Source organism: Lathamus discolor, unplaced genomic scaffold (genome assembly GCF_037157495.1).
Source record: "Lathamus discolor isolate bLatDis1 unplaced genomic scaffold, bLatDis1.hap1 Scaffold_64, whole genome shotgun sequence".
NCBI lineage: Eukaryota > Metazoa > Chordata > Aves > Psittaciformes > Psittacidae > Lathamus > Lathamus discolor.
Window position 1 is genome coordinate 67,859 of NW_027069382.1, and position 17,936 is coordinate 85,794.

The following is a 17,936-nucleotide window of genomic DNA, read 5'->3' on the forward strand; positions in this document are numbered from 1 at the left end:
ACCTCTCCGTGGGTCCCCACTGCGCCCCAGCCGGGGCCGGGGGCCGTGCCCCTTGCCCTTGTCCTCCTCAGTGGCCAGCGAAGACCTCGGTGGTGGCCGCGGCGTCTGCTGGGCTCCGTGGCCACCTTTGGGTGCCCGTCCCACCCCACGTGAGCACCCAATGGGTTTTATAAGGGCGTCGGGGCACGGCCCACCCCGGGGCTGAGCTGGAGGCGTCCCATGGGCGCCCAGACGCTCCCTTAATCCCTTGGGAGCTTCTCCGGCACCGCCTGGGCTTGCCTCACCTCGGAGGTGGTGGATGGAGGGGAGGAGATGGGGAGGGGTTGGGGTGCTGGGGGATGGAGGTGGGAGATGGAGCTGTGGAGGTGGGAGATGGGATATGGAGGTGGGAGATGGGATATGGAGGTGGGAGATGGTGGGGTATGGAGGTGGGAGATGGTGGGATATGGAGGTGGGAGATAGTTATAGAGGTGGGAGATGGTGGGGTATGGAGGTGGGAGATGGTGGGGTATGGAGGTGGGATATAGAGTCATGGAGGTGGGATATGGAGTTATGGAGGTGGGATGTGGAGATGGTGGGGTATGCAGGTAGGATATGGAGTTATGGAGGTGGGAGATGGAGCTGTGGAGGTGGGAGATGGAGGTGGTGGGGTATGGAGGTGGAGCTATGGAGATGGGATATGGAGATGGTGGGACATGGAGGTGGAGCTATGGGGGTGGGATATGGAGACGGGACATGGAGGTGGAGCTATGGAGGTGGGATATGGAGATGGGACATGGAGGTGGAGCTATGGAGGTGGGATATGGAGATGGGACATGGAGGTGGAGCTATGGAGGTGGGATATGGAGATGGGACATGGAGGTGGAGCTATGGAGGTGGGATATGGAGATGGGACACGGAGGTGGAGCTATGGAGGTGGGATATGGAGCTCTGGAGACACGGGGACGGGTGGTGCTGGGTTGTGGAGGCGGCACTGGAGACGCGCGCTTATCGGCTGCCCCCACGGCCGCGAGTTGTCCCCCACGGCCACCACCCCCCCGCGCTCCCCCCATGCCCGTGGTGGAGCCACGTTTCCCAGGGCTTTATTCCATGCCGAAGGTGCCATAACGGGGTGGGAGGAGGGGGAAGACGACACCGGCTGGGTCCGGGCTGGGATTAGGAAAAGGAGGAAGAGGAGGAGGATGATGAGGAGGAGGAGACCTTTTCCTCCGGCCGGGGGCTCAGGCGCGCCCGTTCCTCCTCATGGTGTCCTGGATCCAGGAGGTGAACTCGCACACGCGGGTGTAGACCCCAGGCTTGCCCTGTTGGCCACAGACCTGCATCCCCCAGGACACGATGCCCTGGAGCTCGTCCTGGCACACGAGGGGACCTCCTGAGTCACCCTATGGGAGACAAGGAGCTTATGGGGTGGCCCCGTGGTGGGAGGGCCTCCGACCGACCCCAGCAGCACACAGGGAGGGCTTCAGTGCCGTGGTTCTCCATTGGTGATGGGGTCATGGAGACCACCATGTCCTGTGGGGTCCCATAGCACGCAGGGGGCTCCTATAGAGTTTGGGGGTCCCCATGGCACCCATGGAACACAGATGGTCCCTGTTGCACCCAGTGGTGCCCATAGCACCCATAGAACCCAGATGGCCCCTATTGCACCCAGTGGACCCCATAGCACCCATAGAACCCAGATGGTCCCTATTGCACCCAGTGAACCCCATAGCACCCATAGAACCCAAATGGTCCCCATAGCACCCAGTGGTCCTCATAGCACCCAGTGGTCCCCATTGTGCTTCTCTTGCCCCTCAACACCAAGAGACCTCTCAGCGTTGTTCCTACCGCCCCCCCTTTCTTCTCCATGGAGGTTCTCCACCCCAAAGCCACCCCATAGGTGTAGGGCAGGAGCCATGAACCCCCCAAGACCTACCTGGCAGGAGTCGGTGCCCCCCATGCTGACACCAGCACACAGCATGTTCTTGGTGATGCCCTTGGGGTAGAGCCTGCTGCACTTCTCGTTGGCCATGGTGTAGACCACACCACACTGGAGGACATCAGGGAAGTAGCCTGGGGACAATGGGGCTTGGTTGGAGGTCCTGTGGGACCAGTGCGTCCAATGGGGTCTTCTCCAGCTGAAGGTGGCACCGTGCTATGGGATATGCCCTCAAGGTGAGGGGGGGATGGAGAGCTCCAAAGGCACCCAATGGACCTCTGAGGGAGCCAGGTCACCACGTGAGATACCGCCAAGCCATCAAGATACCTCCAAGCCACTGAGATACCCCCAAGCCACTGAGATACCCCCAAAACATTGAGATACCCCCAAGCCATTGAAATTCCTCCAAGCCACTGAGACACCTCCAAGATACCGAGATACCCTCCAAGCCATAGAGATACACCCAAGCCATTGAGACACCTCCAAGCCATTGAGACACCTCCAAGCCATCGAGATACCCCCAAGCCATTGAGACACCTCCAAGCCATCGAGATACCCCCAAGCCATTGAGACACCTCCAAGCCATTGAGATACCTCCAAGCCATTGAGACACCTTCAAGCCATCGAGATACCCCCAAGCCATTGAGACACCTCCAAGCCATTGAGATACCTCCAAGCCATTGAGATACCCCCAAGCCATCGAGATCCCTCCAAGCCATTGAGGTACCCCCAAGCCATGGAGATACCCCCAAGCCCTTTGCCGCCGCTGTCCGTGGTGCTATGGGCGCTGTCCCCACCTACCTTCGGGGCTGCTGGTGCTGCCCCAGCCCGACACCACGCACTCGGTGTTGGGGGGTGGACACCTCTTGGGCAAGGCCACGGGGTGGACATGCTCGGTGAAGCGGGCGGGCTTCTGGAGCCTCAGCAGCATGATGTCACTGTCATGGCTGGTGGGGTTGTAGTTGGGGTGGATGAAGGCCTTGGCCGAGGAGATGCATTGCTCCGTCCCTTCCTTGGTCTTCAAGCTGTGGTCGCCCATGCGGATGGGGATGGAGCTGGGGGATGGACAAAGGACCATGGAGGAGCTCCTCATAGGACCCAAAGCTTCTCCTCCTCCCTAGCTTCGAGGGAGGCCAAAGCCACCCAATAGGTCAACTGGAGGCCTCTGTGGTGCTCAAGAACACGAGGACCTGGAGGTCCATGTGGCCACCAAAAGGCTCAACTGGGGGGGTTCTTCCCTGTTTCTCCATGGCGGAGCCTCCTTGTCCATCACAAAGGAAGGTCCATGGTGAGGAGATGGAGTCCTCCCACCAACCCCATTGACCAATGGGGCCCTCCTACCCAACCCGCTTGAACAATAGGGTCCTCCCACCCAACCCCATTGAGCATTAGGGACCTCCCACCAACCCCATTGACCCGTGGGGCCCTCCCACCAACCCCATTGACCTGTGGGGCCCTCCCACCAACCTCATTGACCCATGGAGACCTCCCACCTCTTGGTGTCGCAATGGGCGGCCGTCAGCACCCAGGAGCTCCCTATGAGGACCCCACCACAGTGGATGTTCTTCTCAGGGCCCAAGAGGACAACCTGGTAGGGGTGACGCCTCTTCTGGCACCTCTGGCCACCCACGATCCGGGTCTCGTCCCCCACAGCCACTGCAGGACATGGGGAGACACCAGGGACTCCCAGTGTCTCCCAGTTACCTCCCAGTTGCTTCCCAGTGTCTCCCAGTTGCTTCATGGGAGCTGCCCAGATGCCACCTACAAGGTCGCCTGGGCCACCCCATGTCCTCCCAGCACTTCCTTTCCTTCCCAGTGTCTTCCAGTTGCTTTTCCCAGTGTCTTCCAGTTGCTTCCCCGTATCTCCCAGTGCCTCCCAGTTGCCACCTCCAAGTCCTCCTGGGCCATCCCATGCCACCCAGATGTTCCCTTCCCACCCAGCGCCTCCCAGTGCCCTCCCAGTGCTCCCAGTGACTGATCGCTTCCCACCCAGCATCCTCCCAGTGCCCTCCCAGTGACTTGGCACTTCCCACCCACTGCCTCCCATTGTCTCCCAGTGCCTCCCAGTTCTTTCCCAATCCTGGAGCATTCCCCCTTCGTGGCCCCCAGTAGCCTCCCAATGCCTCCCAGTGCCTCCTCGCATTACTCCATTTCCTCCTTAGAGCCCCCAGTTCCCCTCCCAGTTCCCTCCCAGTTCATCCCAGTGATCCCCAGTCTCTTCCCTTTCCCTCTTACCCACACCAGGGCCCTCCCATTGCTTCCCAGTGTCCCCAGTTCACCTCCAGCTCCTTCCCACTACAGTTCAGTGCCTCCCAGTGGCCTCACAGTACCTTCCAGTCCATGCCAGTGCCTCCCAGTCTACTCCAGTGCCCCCCCAGTCTCTTCCCAGTTCATCCCAGTCCATCCCAGTGCTCCCCAGTGCCCCTCATTGTCTCCCAGTCCCTCTCAGTCCATCCCAGTACCCCCCAGTTCCCCTTCAGTGCCCCCCAGTCTCTTCCCAGTGCATCCCAGTCCCCTCCCAGTTCATCCCAGAGCATCCCAGATCATCCCAGTGCCCCCCCAGTTCCCTCCCAGGTCATTCCAGTGCCCCTCAATCCCCCCCACTGTCCCTCCCGCTGCCTCCCAGTCCATCCCAGTCCATCCCAGTGCCCTCACCGGTGGCCAGGAGCAGCACAGGCAGGAATCTCTGCATGGTGATGGGAGGAAGAGGCGGAAGCAAAGCAGGAAGCAGAGGAGGAAGAGGAGGAGGAAGCGGCACCTGGTGGGGACCCAGCTCTGGCCCCTTTAAATCCAACCGGGCCCCGCCTGGGCTGGTCGGGGCGGTCCAACCAGGGAGGCCTGCTGGGGCAGCCCTAGGCCAATCAGAGCCAGGCAGGGTGGCACTGCACCAATCAGGAATGGCTGGGGTGGGCCAGGCTAATCAGAGCCATCTGAGCCAATCAGAACCCACCCGGGTGGCCCTGGGCCAATCAGAGCTGGGCAGAGTGGGTCACAGGTGCATTGGAGCCCCCTGGGGTGGGAATGGGCCAATCAGAGCCGGGTAGGGTAGGCACTGGCCAGAGCCAGACTGGGCAATTAGAGCCCGCCAGGGTGGGCATGGGCCAATCAGAGCCAGCTGGGGCAGGTGTGGGCCAATCAGAGGCTGTCAGGGTGGCTGCGGGCCAATCAGAGCCAGCTGGGGCAGGTAAGGGCCAATCAGAGGCTTTTGGGGTAGGCATGGACCAGTCAACGACTCCCAGTGCTTATCAGTGCCTCCCAGCTCACCCCAGTGTCTCCCAGTGCCTTTCCCATCCTTCCCAGTGCCTCCCAGTTCATCCCAGTGCCTTTCCCATCCTTCCCAGTGCCTCCCAGGGTCATCTCAGTTCATCCCAGTGCTTCCCAGTGTCCTTCCTGTCATTCCCAGTGCCTCTGAGCTCATCCCAGTGCCTCTGAACTCATCCCAGTGCCTCCCAGTTCACCCCAGTGCCCTCCGCTGTCACCTCCCACCTTGAGCCCCTGCCAGCTCCTGCTGGGAACTGGGGTGACCGGTTCGGGCACCTCGAGGTGGCTCCTGGGCCACCCAATGGAGATGTCTCCATGTCCCCCATTGCTCCCAGTGCTCCCAGTTCCCATTGCCCCCCACTGCTCCCAGTGCTCCCAGTTCCCATTGTCCCCCATTGCTCCCAGTGCTCCCAGTTCCCATTGTCCCCCATTGCTCCCAGTGTTCCCAGTTCCTATTGTCCCCCATTACTCCCAGTGTTCCCAGTTCCCATTGCCCCCCATTACTCCCAGTGCTCCCAGTTCCCATTGCCCCCCACTGCTCCCAGTGTTCCCAGTTCCCATTGTCCCCCATTGCTCCCAGTGCTCCCAGTTCCCATTGCCCCTCACTGCTGCCAGTGCTCCCAGTTCCCATTTCCCCCCATTACTCCCAGTGCTCCCAGTTCCCATTGCCCCCCATTGATCCCAGTTCCCCCATTAACTCCATGACTCCACTTCCACTCTTCTCCTTTATTCCTCCCCCAGTTCCCAGCAAGGACTGATGGGACCCATTGGGGTGCCCCACGGAGCTCTCATGCCTCCAGTGCTCCCAGTTCCCCCAGTAGGAAGGGAGCTGCTGGGAGCCCATTGAGGTGCCCCATGGAGGCTTCAGGACCTCCCAATGACCCTCCTGATCCAGGGCACGGCCCTGCAGACGTTGGCGTAGACCCCGGGTTGTCCTCGGCGCCCACAGACGGCCATGCCCCACGAGACGACCCCTTGGAGGACCCCATCGCACACCAAGGGGCCTCCAGAGTCACCCTGTGGGGAGAGGAACTATGAGCCACTATGTGGGGCTCATAAGGACCTTAGGGAAGGGCTTGGACGGGGCTGGGGTTGATGGGATGGAAATGGCAGTGGAGGAACCCCCATGGACACGTTGGGTGTTGGGGTGAAGGCTCGGTTGTGGGGTCAAGAAGGAGGCTGGTGGTGGGGATCTAAAGCTCAGATGCACCCAGCGTGGGCCAGGACCCATCCCCAGCTCCATAACTCAAGCAGGTCATTGGTGGAACCCATCCCTTGTATGGACCCATCGTGGTCCAGGACCCATCCCCAGCTCCATAACTCAAGCAGGTCATTGGTGGAACCCATCCCTTGTATGGACCCATTGTGGTCCAGGACCCATCCCCAGCTCCATAACTCAAGCAGGTCATTGGTGGAACCCAACCCTTGTATGGACCCATCGTGGTCCAGGACCCATCCCCAGCTCCATAACTCAAGCAGGTCATTGGTGGAACCCAAACCTCACATGAACCCACCACTTGGTCCATGGCTTGAAGGAACCCAACCAGAACCCATCTGCCCTTGGGTTTGGAGCTCAAAAGAAGGTGCTTGATGGAACCTCACCTGGCAGGAGTCAACCCCCCCTTGGGGGACACCAGCACAGAACATGTTGGGGGTGATGGCGTTGCCATAGGCCCTGGTGCACTTGTCCCTCCCAAAGGCTTGGATGGCCGCACACTGCAGGTTCTGAGGGAGCTTCGCTGGAGAACAAAGTGGGAATGGACAAGGAGAAGCTTGAGAAGGTCCAAACCCACCCACAATGAAGCCTGAGAAGACCTTGTCCCATTTTGGATGGGCTCCTTTGGCTGGTGGATGATGGAGATGGGTTGGGATGGTGGAGGTGGGTTGGGATGGTGGAGGTGGGTTGGGATGGTGTTGGTGACCACCAAAGGAACCCACCCCAAAGAAGAACCCAAGTAGATGACGTTCTCCATGAGGACTTGCTCTCCTTGGAGATGCCTCTTCTGCCCCATCCCAAGCGAGGTCCAACCCCATCCCCAGCTCTTCCCTTGAGCTCTCCTGCACCCACCAGTTACCTCCTGGAGACTTGGTGGTCCCCCAGCCGGAGACGCTGCACCTCATCCCGTCCATGGGGCACCTGGTGGCCAGCCTGATCTTCTTGATGCCGCTGCTGAAGTGGACGGGCCGGCTGAGCCTCAGGAGCATGAAGTCATTGTCGTTCCTCCGGGGGTTGTAGGACGGGTGGACCAGAAGCCTTGAGATGGACCTGACTTCTCCTGTGCCCTCCCTCAAGGTGTCCGTCCCTATGAGCACCCTGAGGTCCCTGCATGGGGAAGATCAAGGACTCAGTGGTGGCACCTCAAAGGAGACATCTCAAGGCCTTGGAGGTTTCTCCATGCTCGGGGTGAAGGTGGGACCACCTTATCCCATTTCCCTTGAGGGGAAGAGCAGGAATGACTTGAGGATCCACGATGGCTCCTTGAGGACCTCTTCAAGTCCTTGGCTTCATCTTCCTCCATCGACAGCATCTCAACTCCGTCGTCCCTCAACCCAACATCTTCTTAGGAGAAACCCTCCCAGAGGTCCCATTTCCTCTCATGGGCCCTTATGGAGAAGCTGGAGATCCTTGGCTATGGGGGGGGGGGCACCTACGCTTAAGCAAATGGTCATTGGTGGAACCCGACCCTTGTATGGACCCATCATGGTCCATCTCCAGCTCCATAACACAAGTAGAAGCTCATTGGTGGAGCCCAAACCTCAAGGGGCCCCATAACTCAAAGTGGGGTCATGGACACAGAAGCTTCACCCTGTCTTCCAGGAGGACCAACATCTGGGCACCAAGCAACCCCACCTCTCCCCATTGGCTGGTTGGGAAGCAAGGGGCACATGGGTCTTACCTGAGCGGCTGCTTGCAGTGGGCAGCTGTGAGGACCCATTGGGCACCTACCAAGCTTCCTCCACATAGGATCTGCCCTCTCTTGATGAGGGCCACTTGGAAGGGTCGCTGGTTGATGGAGCAAGGCTTCCCCCCGATGATACGGGACCCGTCCTCCTCCGGCACTGGAAGACACCAAAGGGGCACCATGAGATGTCACCATCAGTGGGGTCCTCCACAGCAACCTGGTGGGGTGAGGTTGACAAGGAGAAGGCTTCAGGAAGAGAAGAGGGGAAGGTCTCCATGGCTAGAGGCTGCAAGAGCCAGAAGAAGATGCCAAAAGCATCTTCAAGCCAGCAAAGATTGGTGGGTCTAGGGTTTCATGGGGCAAGATGGCGGGTGAAGATGATGGGTCAAGATGATGGTCAAGGTGATGAGTGAAGATAATGGTCAGGATGACGGGTCAAGGTGAAGAGTCCCTCACCACCCTCCTCAGGTCCCACAAAGGTGGGTTCCTGGATGGAAACCAGATGGTTTTGGGGGTAAAAAGAGAGGATTTGGGAGGAAAAAGATATTGGGGGGGGGGGGGGGGAAGGGATTATTTGGAGAAAGAGGATTTTGGGGAGAAAGGATTTGGGGGCAAAAACAACGGTTTTGGGGAAAAAAGGGTATTATTTGGGGGAAAAGGTGATTTTGAGGCAAAAAGGATGATTTGGGGGGAAAAAGAGATGATTGGGGGGGAAAAGGGACTATTTGGGTTATAAAGATTATTTTAGAGAAAAAATTGATTATTTGGGGTAAAGCCAGATGATTTCAGGTAAAAAGGTGATTTTAGGAAAAAAATAGTATTTGGGGTAAAAAGAGGTGATTTGGGGTAAAAATGATCTGATTTGGGGGTAAAAGGAGCAGATTTGGGCCCTGCACGTGATTCCAGCTGCTCGAAGCACCCTCTGAAGTTCCATGGCCTCCATAAGCAGGCATAGGATGGAGGTGGGACCTCCCTTTAGGAGACCCCTGGGACTGGTTCCTCGCATCCATGCGGTGTCCTGGGGGTCACCAAGCACCAGGAAGTCCCCAGGAGCCCCTGATCTCCTCTGGGTTCACCCTGGGCTCCAGGGAGGGGCCTCAGGTTCCACCTCTGACGTTCCTCCCAGGTCAAGGTTGGAGGTGACACACGTCCAAGGAGCTGGTGGAAAGCCTGCAGGACCAGCTCCCAGCGCTCCCGACCTCCGGGATGGCTCATCCCATGCCCATCTTGGACCGAGGCAGGAGCTGGTTGCATCAACCCAAGCAGGAGAAGCCCTGACACAGCGGGAAGCGATAAGAGGAATGTGAGGAATGTGGCTCAGGTCCTTCAGGTTGGTTGACAAGAAGCAGTCGAGGGCCGTCAGTGTTGTTTGGGAGGTCTTTGGGTCTTCCATCAGGTGAAGGTCTAGCATGGATCTCCCCATCTCGCCTTGGTTTGAAGAGCTGCCCAACGGTGGTGGTCCTTGGAGAACACGGTGCTGAGAAGCTAATCCCACACCAACCAACATCTACAAGACGAGGTCCTCTTCCGCCTTGTCAGGGTATTGATGATGAATGAGGGTTATGGGATGACCATCCTGAAGCTAGGACCACCTTGAGACCATGGCCACCTTGAGCTATGGCCACACTGGGACCACGACCACACTGGGACCATGACCACCTTGAGACCATGACCACCTTGAGCCATGACCACATTGGGACCATGACCACATTGAGACCATGACCACCTTGAGGCCATCACCACCTTAAGATCAACACCACCTTGAGCCCATCACCACCTTGAGGCCATCACCACCTTGAGGCCATCACCACCTTAAGGTCATGACCATCAACACCCAAAAATGGGGCTTTTCCAATAGAAAAACCCCCTTCCCACCCCAAACCATGCAGTAGGACCTCCAGATGGGTTCTCCAACACCCGTTCCACAATGTGGGACATTCCAGCTGGTTCTGGCCTCTTTTGAGGACTTCCAAGCATTGCCCTTCATTGGAGAAGGTGGCATTTGGAATGGTCCAGCCTTCACAGAGCAGGTTGGGACATTGGAATCTACCAGCGGGACTGGTTTGTACTGGGTGGCAGTGGGAGACGCCCCAGCTTCCAGCCGCTTGGAATTCGCCACTATCCGGTCCCGGCAGCGCTGCCAAAGTCCATCCCTGCTCATCCCAAGGACCATCCTGGCAAGTTTAGATCCCACCGAGCTCCTTGAAGGCATCTCAGCAGCTTCCCTGGGCTTCACAGGAGAGAGGAACCAGCTCAAGGGTCCATCAATGGAGGTGGAAGTAAAGGAGATGGATGGTGGGATCCATCCCCTTGGATTCCCAGAGGCAACCAGAGCTCCAAGCAACACGATGGTGTCTCCATCCCAAGTGGTCCACCAAGGCTCATCCAGCCAATGGCTGGTCAGCACCTCCAGAAGACCCACAAGCAGCTTTGAGGACACTGTTATGGGTGAAGAAACACCAAGACTGGGGCAGATCCAAGCTCTTTACATCCCAGATTCCACCCTGTTGAGACCCATCCGCTGGGCTTCTCCTTTGGTAGGACACCGTTGTGGAGGCCAGAAGAAAGGAAGATATTCCCATTGGGATGAAGCCTCATCCAGGTGACTCCCTGTGGACCATGGAGCTGGAACAGAATTCCCTATAGGGAGTTATCCCAACAGGATGCAGGACTTCTCCTCCACACGGAATGAGGTGGCTTTTGCTCCAAAGCAGCTTCCCAACCCCATCAGGCCTTGCCCAAATCTTCCCACCATCAAGATTCCCATGGGATTATCCCAGTCCCATCCCACCCACGCTTGTCCCCATCCTCCCTCCTTGGCCCCCCATTGGACTTACGCTCATCGCCTTGGTTGTCATCCACTTGAGCTTGCGCCGGCTGGGGGGTCCTCAGCAGAAGAGCAGTGGTGAGGATGAAGATGGGGAGGAAGCTGAAGGCCCCATGTCCACCACGAGCCATTCCTGGGGCAGAGAAACCCCACTGGATCAACCCATAGGAGCTCTTGGTCCCAAGGTCCTCAGTGATGTTCTACCTCCAGCATGGGATGAAGGCACCGTGACCAAGGGGTTCGGAGCATCATCACCCTTATGGACCTTGGGGTGGGCTTGGACCTGCACCTCCGCCTTGGTTTGCTTGAGTTCAGCACCAAAGCCACCACCCCGAGCTCAAGAAGCATCATCTCCCAATCCAAATGGGACATCCAACATCAACTGGGACACCCAACATCAACTGGGGCACCCAACATCAACTGGGACATCCAACATCAACTGGGGCACCCAACATCAACTGGGACATCCAACATCAACTGGGGCACCCAACATCAACTGGGACACCCAACATCAACTGGGACATCCAACATCAACTGGGACACCCAACATCAACTGGGACACCCAACATCAACTGCTCAACCCCAAAATGTTCCTACCAAACCCATCCAACCCCAGCCCACGACATGGAGCCATCAAGAGCTGGAGAAACCCCCTTGGAGCATCCAGGACCATCCATGGAGATGGGACTCACCTGACGGAGAAGGTCAGAGCCAGTTCTGTCTGTGTTGGGAAGTTGGGAGCTGGTGCCTTGAGCACCTTTATAGTGGAGGTGGAAAGTGGGATGTGGCCTTGGTGGGGTGAGTCAAAGGGTGGTTGGACAACGTGGGTGTCACCTCCCTGGTCCTGGAGGCTGATTGTGGCTTTGATGTTCCCAAAGGGAACAGCGGAAGAAGAGGGAATCACCCTGCTCCAGACGGGTGGTTCCATCTGGGAGCCATGGAGATCCATCATCTTATCCATCCATCATCCATCACCCATCCATCCTTCCATCCTTCCTTCTCCTCCATCCCTATGTCCATCCCTATGTCCCAACCCTTCTCATCCTCAGTGGTGGTGAGACCACCGCATCAACGTGGTGCTTTGAAGGCTTCTTCAATGGTCCCTTTGGTGGGGTTGGGAGCAGCTCGAGGCTCAATGAAAAGCTTGAGGAGCAACCAAGGGTGGAGAAGACCATGGATGGGATGAATCATGCCTGGAAGATGCTGATCCCGCTCTCTGCTGCTGCCAGGAGCAACCCGGAGCTTGGCTTTGGTCCCACCACATCCACGGAGCTCCTCAGCAAAGAGCTTGTGGCCTCCAGGCCAATGGAGATCCCATCCCATGGAGGTTCTGGGCTCGTAGTGAGCCTCTCCCATGGAGATCTGCTCTGCAAAGAGCTCATCCATGGGGATGGTGTCCACCGGGTCCTCAGGCCGTGGTGTCTGCTCCAGGAAGAAGCCACTCCTGGAGGTCTCATCCATGGAGGGCTGGGCTGTGGAGATCCCACCCATGGAGGTCCCATGAAGGGCCATGGAAGGGCCATAAGGGGCCATAGGAAGCCATGAGGGGACCCTGTGGGCCATGAGGGGGGCTTGGGGGGACACTGGGGTGATATGGAGGACAAAGGGGGACATGGGGCACATGGGGATATGAGGGGAGATAGGGGGCCATGAGGGGCCATGGTGGGACATGGTAGAACACTGGGGGGCCGTAAGAAGACATTGGGGGCCATGAGGGCCATGGTAGGACTTGGGGGGACATAGGGCACATGGGGGTCCACGGGGGGCCATGGGGGGGACACGGCCCCACATCGGGGGGGTGCAGAACACACTGCGGGAGCCCTGAAGCAGGAACCTGGTGGGGCCCCACGGAGCCATGGCCCCACCTCTGCCAAGCTCCCAGCGCCCGAGGCAGGGGCAGGCCCCAAACCAGTTCTCCCAGTTCCCTCCGACGTGGTGGCACTGGGGCCGATGACTTCACCCCCCCTGCGGGGCCAAGGCAGAGCTAAGCCTGGACCTGCCACCCATTGCCAAGGCCACCCAGGACCTCCTGGTCCACCCTCATCCCACCACCTCCAGCTCATAGGGGCAGGGCTCTTCCTCCTCCTTGTCCTCCAACCGCTCCCTGATGGCCTCATGGGTGACACACAAGGGGTGGCCCCAAGGCTGGCTCCATGGGTGGCAATGGCCTGGGTGACACAAAGGGGTGGCCCTGGGTGACACATTGGGGTTGGTGGCGCCGTGGGTGGCAGTGGCCTGGGTGACACCGGGGACATGGGAGTCGGGGTGGCTCAGCCCGGTAGGGGTTCGGCTTTGGGGACCATCCCATCGCCATTGGGTGGGTCCAGCACCCACCGTGGTGTCCGTATGGACATGGAGACCTCCTTGGGTGCTGGTTGGTGGCTTCATGGGCAGCAGGACCTGGATCTGTAGTGGTCACTTTGATGTGGATGGGTCAAGCTCGCTCCGTGGATGTGGTGACCAAGTGGAACTCAAGGACGTGGTTGTGGCTTCTACACCTCCATGGACATCTTAACTCTTCATGGACACAGTGACCAGCTCTTCATGGACACCAGAGCTCCATGGACGTGGTGACCAGACATCTATGGACACGTTGACTCCATGGGCACATTGACCAGACCTCTATGGACACATTGACTCCATGGGCACATTGACCAGACCTCTATGGACACATTGGACACATGGACACAACCTCAGCTCCATGGACATGGTGTCCAAGTGGACCTCAAGGACCTGGCTGTGGCTTCTACAGCTCCATGGACACAGTGATGAGACCCCCATTGACCAGAGCTCCATGGACACACTGACTTCATGGACACATGGACCATCAGCGTCCTAGAGACACCTTCTCCAGCCCATCCCAACACCAAGATGGGACCATGAGGACCCCATGGATGAGCAATCCCCCCCCCCCCAACAATGCCCTGGGGCTTGTTGCTGTTGTTGGAGGACACCAAGGTGGGTTTGGTCCCCTCCATGGTGATGCAAAGAGCTCTGTGTGACCCCAAACTGGACACCAGATGTGCCACGGTGGGGTCAGCACGTCCAATGTAGTGGGGTCAACAGGTCTACCCCATGGTGGAGTCAATGGGTCAACCCCATGGTAGGGCCAACAGGTCTACGAGGGGTCTTTGTGTCTACCCCACAGTGGAGGCAATGGGTCAGCCCCATCAGGGCCAACAGGTCTACCCCGAAGCCTGCGCTCAATCTTCTGCCCCTATGAACCTTGGGACGCCTGGGACCACCTCTTGCCCTTCTCCAGCAGTAGAAGACGTGGTGAAAAGCCACGTCCAACAGCTCTTTATTCATCCAGCAACAACTCCACAGGGTCCTTGTGGTCGAGCCCTGCCTGCTCCTCACCCAGCGCTCGGACCGGCCGGCTCTGGGGACCTTCCTCATGGAAGAGGACCAGGAAGAGAAGCTCTGGGGCGGCTCCATCCCATGGCCAGGGTGGGGCTGGGCTGGGAGCTCTCACTTCCTCCTCATGGTCTCCTGAAGCCACCGCGTGTACTTGCAGAGGTTGACGTAGACTCCGGGTTTCTTGGGGTCTCCGCACACACCAGGACCCCAAGAGACGATCCCTTGGAGGCGCCCATCACACATGAGAGGTCCCCCGGAGTCACCCTGAGGGGGTAGGAGATGGGTGCCATGGAGGACAATGGGGCTCATGGCAAAGCTCCCCCCCCCACCGAGATCATGGACCATTTGGGTGTTCATCTTCCATCACCCCAATGGACCCACCAAATGCCACCCAATGGCAGCTGCTCTCTTCCTAGGACCTCCTCCAAAGGTCCATCGATGCCCACGGACCCACCTGGCAGGAGTCGGCCCTGCTCCGGGATTCACCGGCGCAAACCATGTTGGTGGTGATGGAGTCCGGGTAGATGCGCCGGCATTGGTCCTGTGGGATGATGGTCACCTTGGTGCAATGGAGGTCCTCAGGGAAGGTGACTGTGGGTGATGATGGAGAGCGTGAGGTCGCCCATGTTGGAGAGATGGACCAGAGCGTCCAACCCAGACCCAACTTGGACCTCATTGGAGCACCCATTGCTGGTACCCAACAGGAGCTCCAAAGCTTCTTGAGGTCCTCACTGGCCACCCAAGTTGGGTGATGGAGGAGATGGGGTCACCCATGATGGGGATATGGACCAGAGCATCCGACCCAGACCCAACTTGGACCTCATTGGAGTTCATCAACCCTCTTGGTGGCACCCAACTGCTTCTTGGTGTCCTCACCGTGGTCAAAGATGGGCAAACTTCACCCAACCTTTCCCCATGTCCCCATGGGGATGTGACCCACATCAAGAGGTCCCCATTCCACCCCATATATATGGGTCACCAGGCTTCCTACCTTCTGGGCTGGTGGTGGACCCCCATCCTGAGATCTGACAGGTCTTGCCGGGCACTGGACAATGGGTGGCCAATGGCAAGGGCTTCACCTGCTTGTTGATGTGGATGGGGAGGTGGAACTTGATGAGCATCAGGTCCCCGTCCTTGTTGGTCTCGTTGTACCATGGGTACTTGAAGACCATGGCCGAGTGTCTCCTCTGCTCGGGGCCACTGGAGTCCTTGTGCCTCCGGCCACCCAACCGCACGTTGATGAAGCTGATGGAGCCCAAAGCATCGGGTTAGGGTTATGGTGAGGGTTATGGTTATGGTTATGGTTAGGGTTATGGTTAGGGTTATGGTTATGGTTAAGGTTAGGGTTACGGTTATGGTTAGGGTTATGGTTAGGGATAGGGTTATGGTTAGGGTTATGGTTATGGTTAGGGTTATGGTTATGGTTAGGGTTATGGTTAGGGTTATGGTTAGGGTTATGGTTAAGGTTAGGGTTATGGTTATGGTTAGGGTTATGGTTAAGGTTAGGGTTATGGTTATGGTTAGGGTTGGGGTTATGGTTATGGTTAAGGTTAGGGTTAGGGTTAGCAGGTGACCACAGAGACCCACCTCGAGCAGAGCCATGGACCCACAGAAGAGGCCAAAGCAGAGCTAAGCTTCACCACAACCCATAGAGCCCAAAGGCAGGGGGTTCCTACCCCGGGACGTGGCAATGGGCGGCCGTCAGCACCCAGCTCCTGTCCACCAGCGTCCCACCGCAGATGAAGCGGTCTCCTTTGAAGAGGGCAGCTTGCCAGGGCAGGTCACAGGAGGTGCCCTCGATCACCCAGAGGACGTTCCTTGAGGCTATGGGGACAATGGGAAGGGATGGGGGGGACAGGGCCCTCCTGTGACCACTGGGACCGCTTGTGGTGGCCCCAGCCCCGTGTCTCCAAGCCCCTGGGTAAGGAGGTGAATGAGGGTTGGAAGAGGCCACATCGATGTGGGACACACTGGGAGGGCCGTGGGGTCAACAGGGGTCCATGGGGTCAATGGGGGTCAATGGGGGGGGAGGTTCATGGGGTCAGGGGGGTCAATGGGGTCAATGGGGGTCAATGGCAGGGGAGGTTCATGGGGTCAGTGGGGTCAATGGGGGGAGGTCCATAGGGTGGATGGGGGTCCATAGGCACAATGAGGGGAGGTCCATAGGGTCAACAGGGAGAGATCCATAGAATGGATGGGGGTCCATAGGGACAGTGGGGGTCAATGAGGTCACTGGGGGTCCATGGGGACAATGGAGGGAGGTCTAAAGGGTCAATGGGGGGCGGTCCATAGGGTCAGTGGGGATCAATGAGGTCAGTGGGGGTCCACGGGGTCAATGGGGGTCCATAAGGACCCATGGGCCCCAGGTCATCTCCTACCTGTGGCTTCCAGTGCCAGGAGCATCAGGAGCAGGATCTTCATGCCGGAGCACCGGGAGCTGAGGGGGAGATGGTGGGATTGGGATGGGGACATGGACCTCTGGGGACAGGGAGGGAGGGCTGAGGAGGGGGAAGAGGGAAGGGAAAAGTGGGGTGGGAAAAGGAGGGAAAAAGAGAGAAAAGAACGGGAAAAGAAGGGAAAAAGAAGGGAAAAAGGGAAAAAGAGAAGGGAAAAGGGGAAAAAGAAAGGAAAAAGAAGGAAAGAAAGAAAAAGAAGGAAAAAGAGAAGGGAAAAAAGAAGGGAAAAAAGGAAAAAGAGAAGGGAAAAAAGAAGGGAAAAAAGGAAAAAGAAAGGAAAAGAGAAGGAAAGAAAGAAAAAGAAGGAAAAAGAGAAGGGAAAAAAGAAGGGAAAAAAGAAAAAAGAAAGGAAAAAAGAAGGAAATAAAGAAGAAAAAAAAGAAGTTAAAAAGAAGGGAAAAAAGAAGGAAAAAAGGGAAGGGAGGATAGGAAAAGGGGGAAGGACTGGAAAGGGGGATGGGAAAAGGAAGGTTGGGAACAAAGGGGTGTTGGGAAAAGGAGGAAGGAAAAAGGGATGGGAATAGGGCAAAGAGGGATGGGAAAAGGAGGGGTGGGAAAAGGGGGAAGGGAATTGAGACGGGAACAGGGAAAAGGGGGAAGGGAAAAGGGATTGGGAAAGGGGGATGGGAAGAGGGAAAAGGGGGATGGGAAAAGGAGGGGTGGGAATGGATGGGAAGAGGAAAAAGGGGGAAGGGAAAAGGGCACAGGAGGGGTGGGAAAAGGGCTGGGAATGGGGCTGGAATGGGGCAGAGGGGGCTGGGAAAGGGGCTGGGAATGGGCCCCGTGTCCCTACCGGGGCGGGAGCGGCTCCTCCCGGGCGGATGCGGCCGCGTCTGCTCCTGGCACCGCTCGTCCGGGGCCTTTTATGTGGGGCTGGAGCAGGAAGCGGCTCCTCCGCCCGCGCCCCATCCCGGAACCTTCCTCCGGCAGCCAGGAAGTGCCCGGGAGGGGTTCCAGGCCATGGGAATGGGCATCTCCAATGGGATCGGGTCCCCAGTGTGGGTCCATGATGGATTCCAGGCCATGAGAATGGGCATCTCCAATGGGATCTGGTCCCCAGTGTGGGTCCATGATGGATTCCAGGCCATGGGAATTGGGATCTCCAATGGGATCGGGTCCCCAGTGTGGGTCCATGATGGATTCCAGGCCATGGGAATGAGGCTCTCCAATGGGATAGGGTCCTCAATGTGGGTCCATGACAGATTCCAGGC

General features: G+C 58.1%; 2 protein-coding genes across 3 annotated transcripts; both read right to left on the reverse strand.

Annotated features, from left to right (window-relative positions):
- Positions 1 to 1,066: 1,066 nt before the first annotated feature.
- On the reverse strand, positions 1,067 to 9,505 carry LOC136006744 (transmembrane protease serine 9-like). Its single transcript, XM_065664805.1, has 11 exons — positions 9,362 to 9,505; positions 8,539 to 8,569; positions 8,077 to 8,239; positions 7,255 to 7,502; positions 6,782 to 6,918; positions 6,051 to 6,196; positions 4,574 to 4,770; positions 3,412 to 3,574; positions 2,720 to 2,973; positions 1,916 to 2,052; positions 1,067 to 1,382 (listed from the first exon to the last, which is right to left on the reverse strand). Exons 1-11 carry the CDS (start codon positions 9,503 to 9,505, stop codon positions 1,221 to 1,223), a joined length of 1,782 nt encoding a protein of 593 aa, XP_065520877.1. The 3' UTR covers positions 1,067 to 1,220.
- A 4,681-nt stretch (positions 9,506 to 14,186) lies between these two features.
- LOC136006757 (kallikrein-8-like) lies at positions 14,187 to 17,620 on the reverse strand. 2 transcript variants are annotated; one of them, XM_065664827.1, is made up of 6 exons: positions 17,519 to 17,620; positions 16,648 to 16,706; positions 15,946 to 16,093; positions 15,261 to 15,514; positions 14,724 to 14,860; positions 14,187 to 14,533 (listed from the first exon to the last, which is right to left on the reverse strand). In XM_065664827.1, the coding sequence occupies exons 2-6, from the start codon at positions 16,688 to 16,690 to the stop codon at positions 14,381 to 14,383; spliced, it is 735 nt and encodes a 244-aa protein (XP_065520899.1). In that variant the 5' UTR covers positions 16,691 to 16,706; positions 17,519 to 17,620; the 3' UTR covers positions 14,187 to 14,380. The 2 variants fall into 2 exon arrangements, with proteins under 2 accessions (XP_065520899.1, XP_065520898.1); XM_065664826.1 differs by lacking the exon at positions 17,519 to 17,620 and having other exon boundaries at positions 16,648 to 16,937.
- Positions 17,621 to 17,936: the final 316 nt, after the last annotated feature.

Coding starts and splice junctions, on each gene's coding strand:
- LOC136006744 (XM_065664805.1), bottom strand. CDS start 9,505: ATGGGGAGATCCATGCTAGACCTTCACCTGATGGAAGACCCAAAGACC. Junction 6,919..7,254: donor GACCACCAAGTCTCCAGGAG/GTAACTGGTGGG, acceptor TTTGTTCTCCAG/CGAAGCTCCCTCAGAACCTG. Junction 2,053..2,719: donor CAGCACCAGCAGCCCCGAAG/GTAGGTGGGGAC, acceptor CATTGTCCCCAG/GCTACTTCCCTGATGTCCTC.
- LOC136006757 (XM_065664826.1), bottom strand. CDS start 16,741: ATGTCCCCATCCCAATCCCACCATCTCCCCCTCAGCTCCCGGTGCTCC. Junction 15,515..15,945: donor GCCCATTGCCACGTCCCGGG/GTAGGAACCCCC, acceptor GGGCTCCATCAG/CTTCATCAACGTGCGGTTGG. Junction 14,534..14,723: donor GCAGGGCCGACTCCTGCCAG/GTGGGTCCGTGG, acceptor CTACCCCCTCAG/GGTGACTCCGGGGGACCTCT.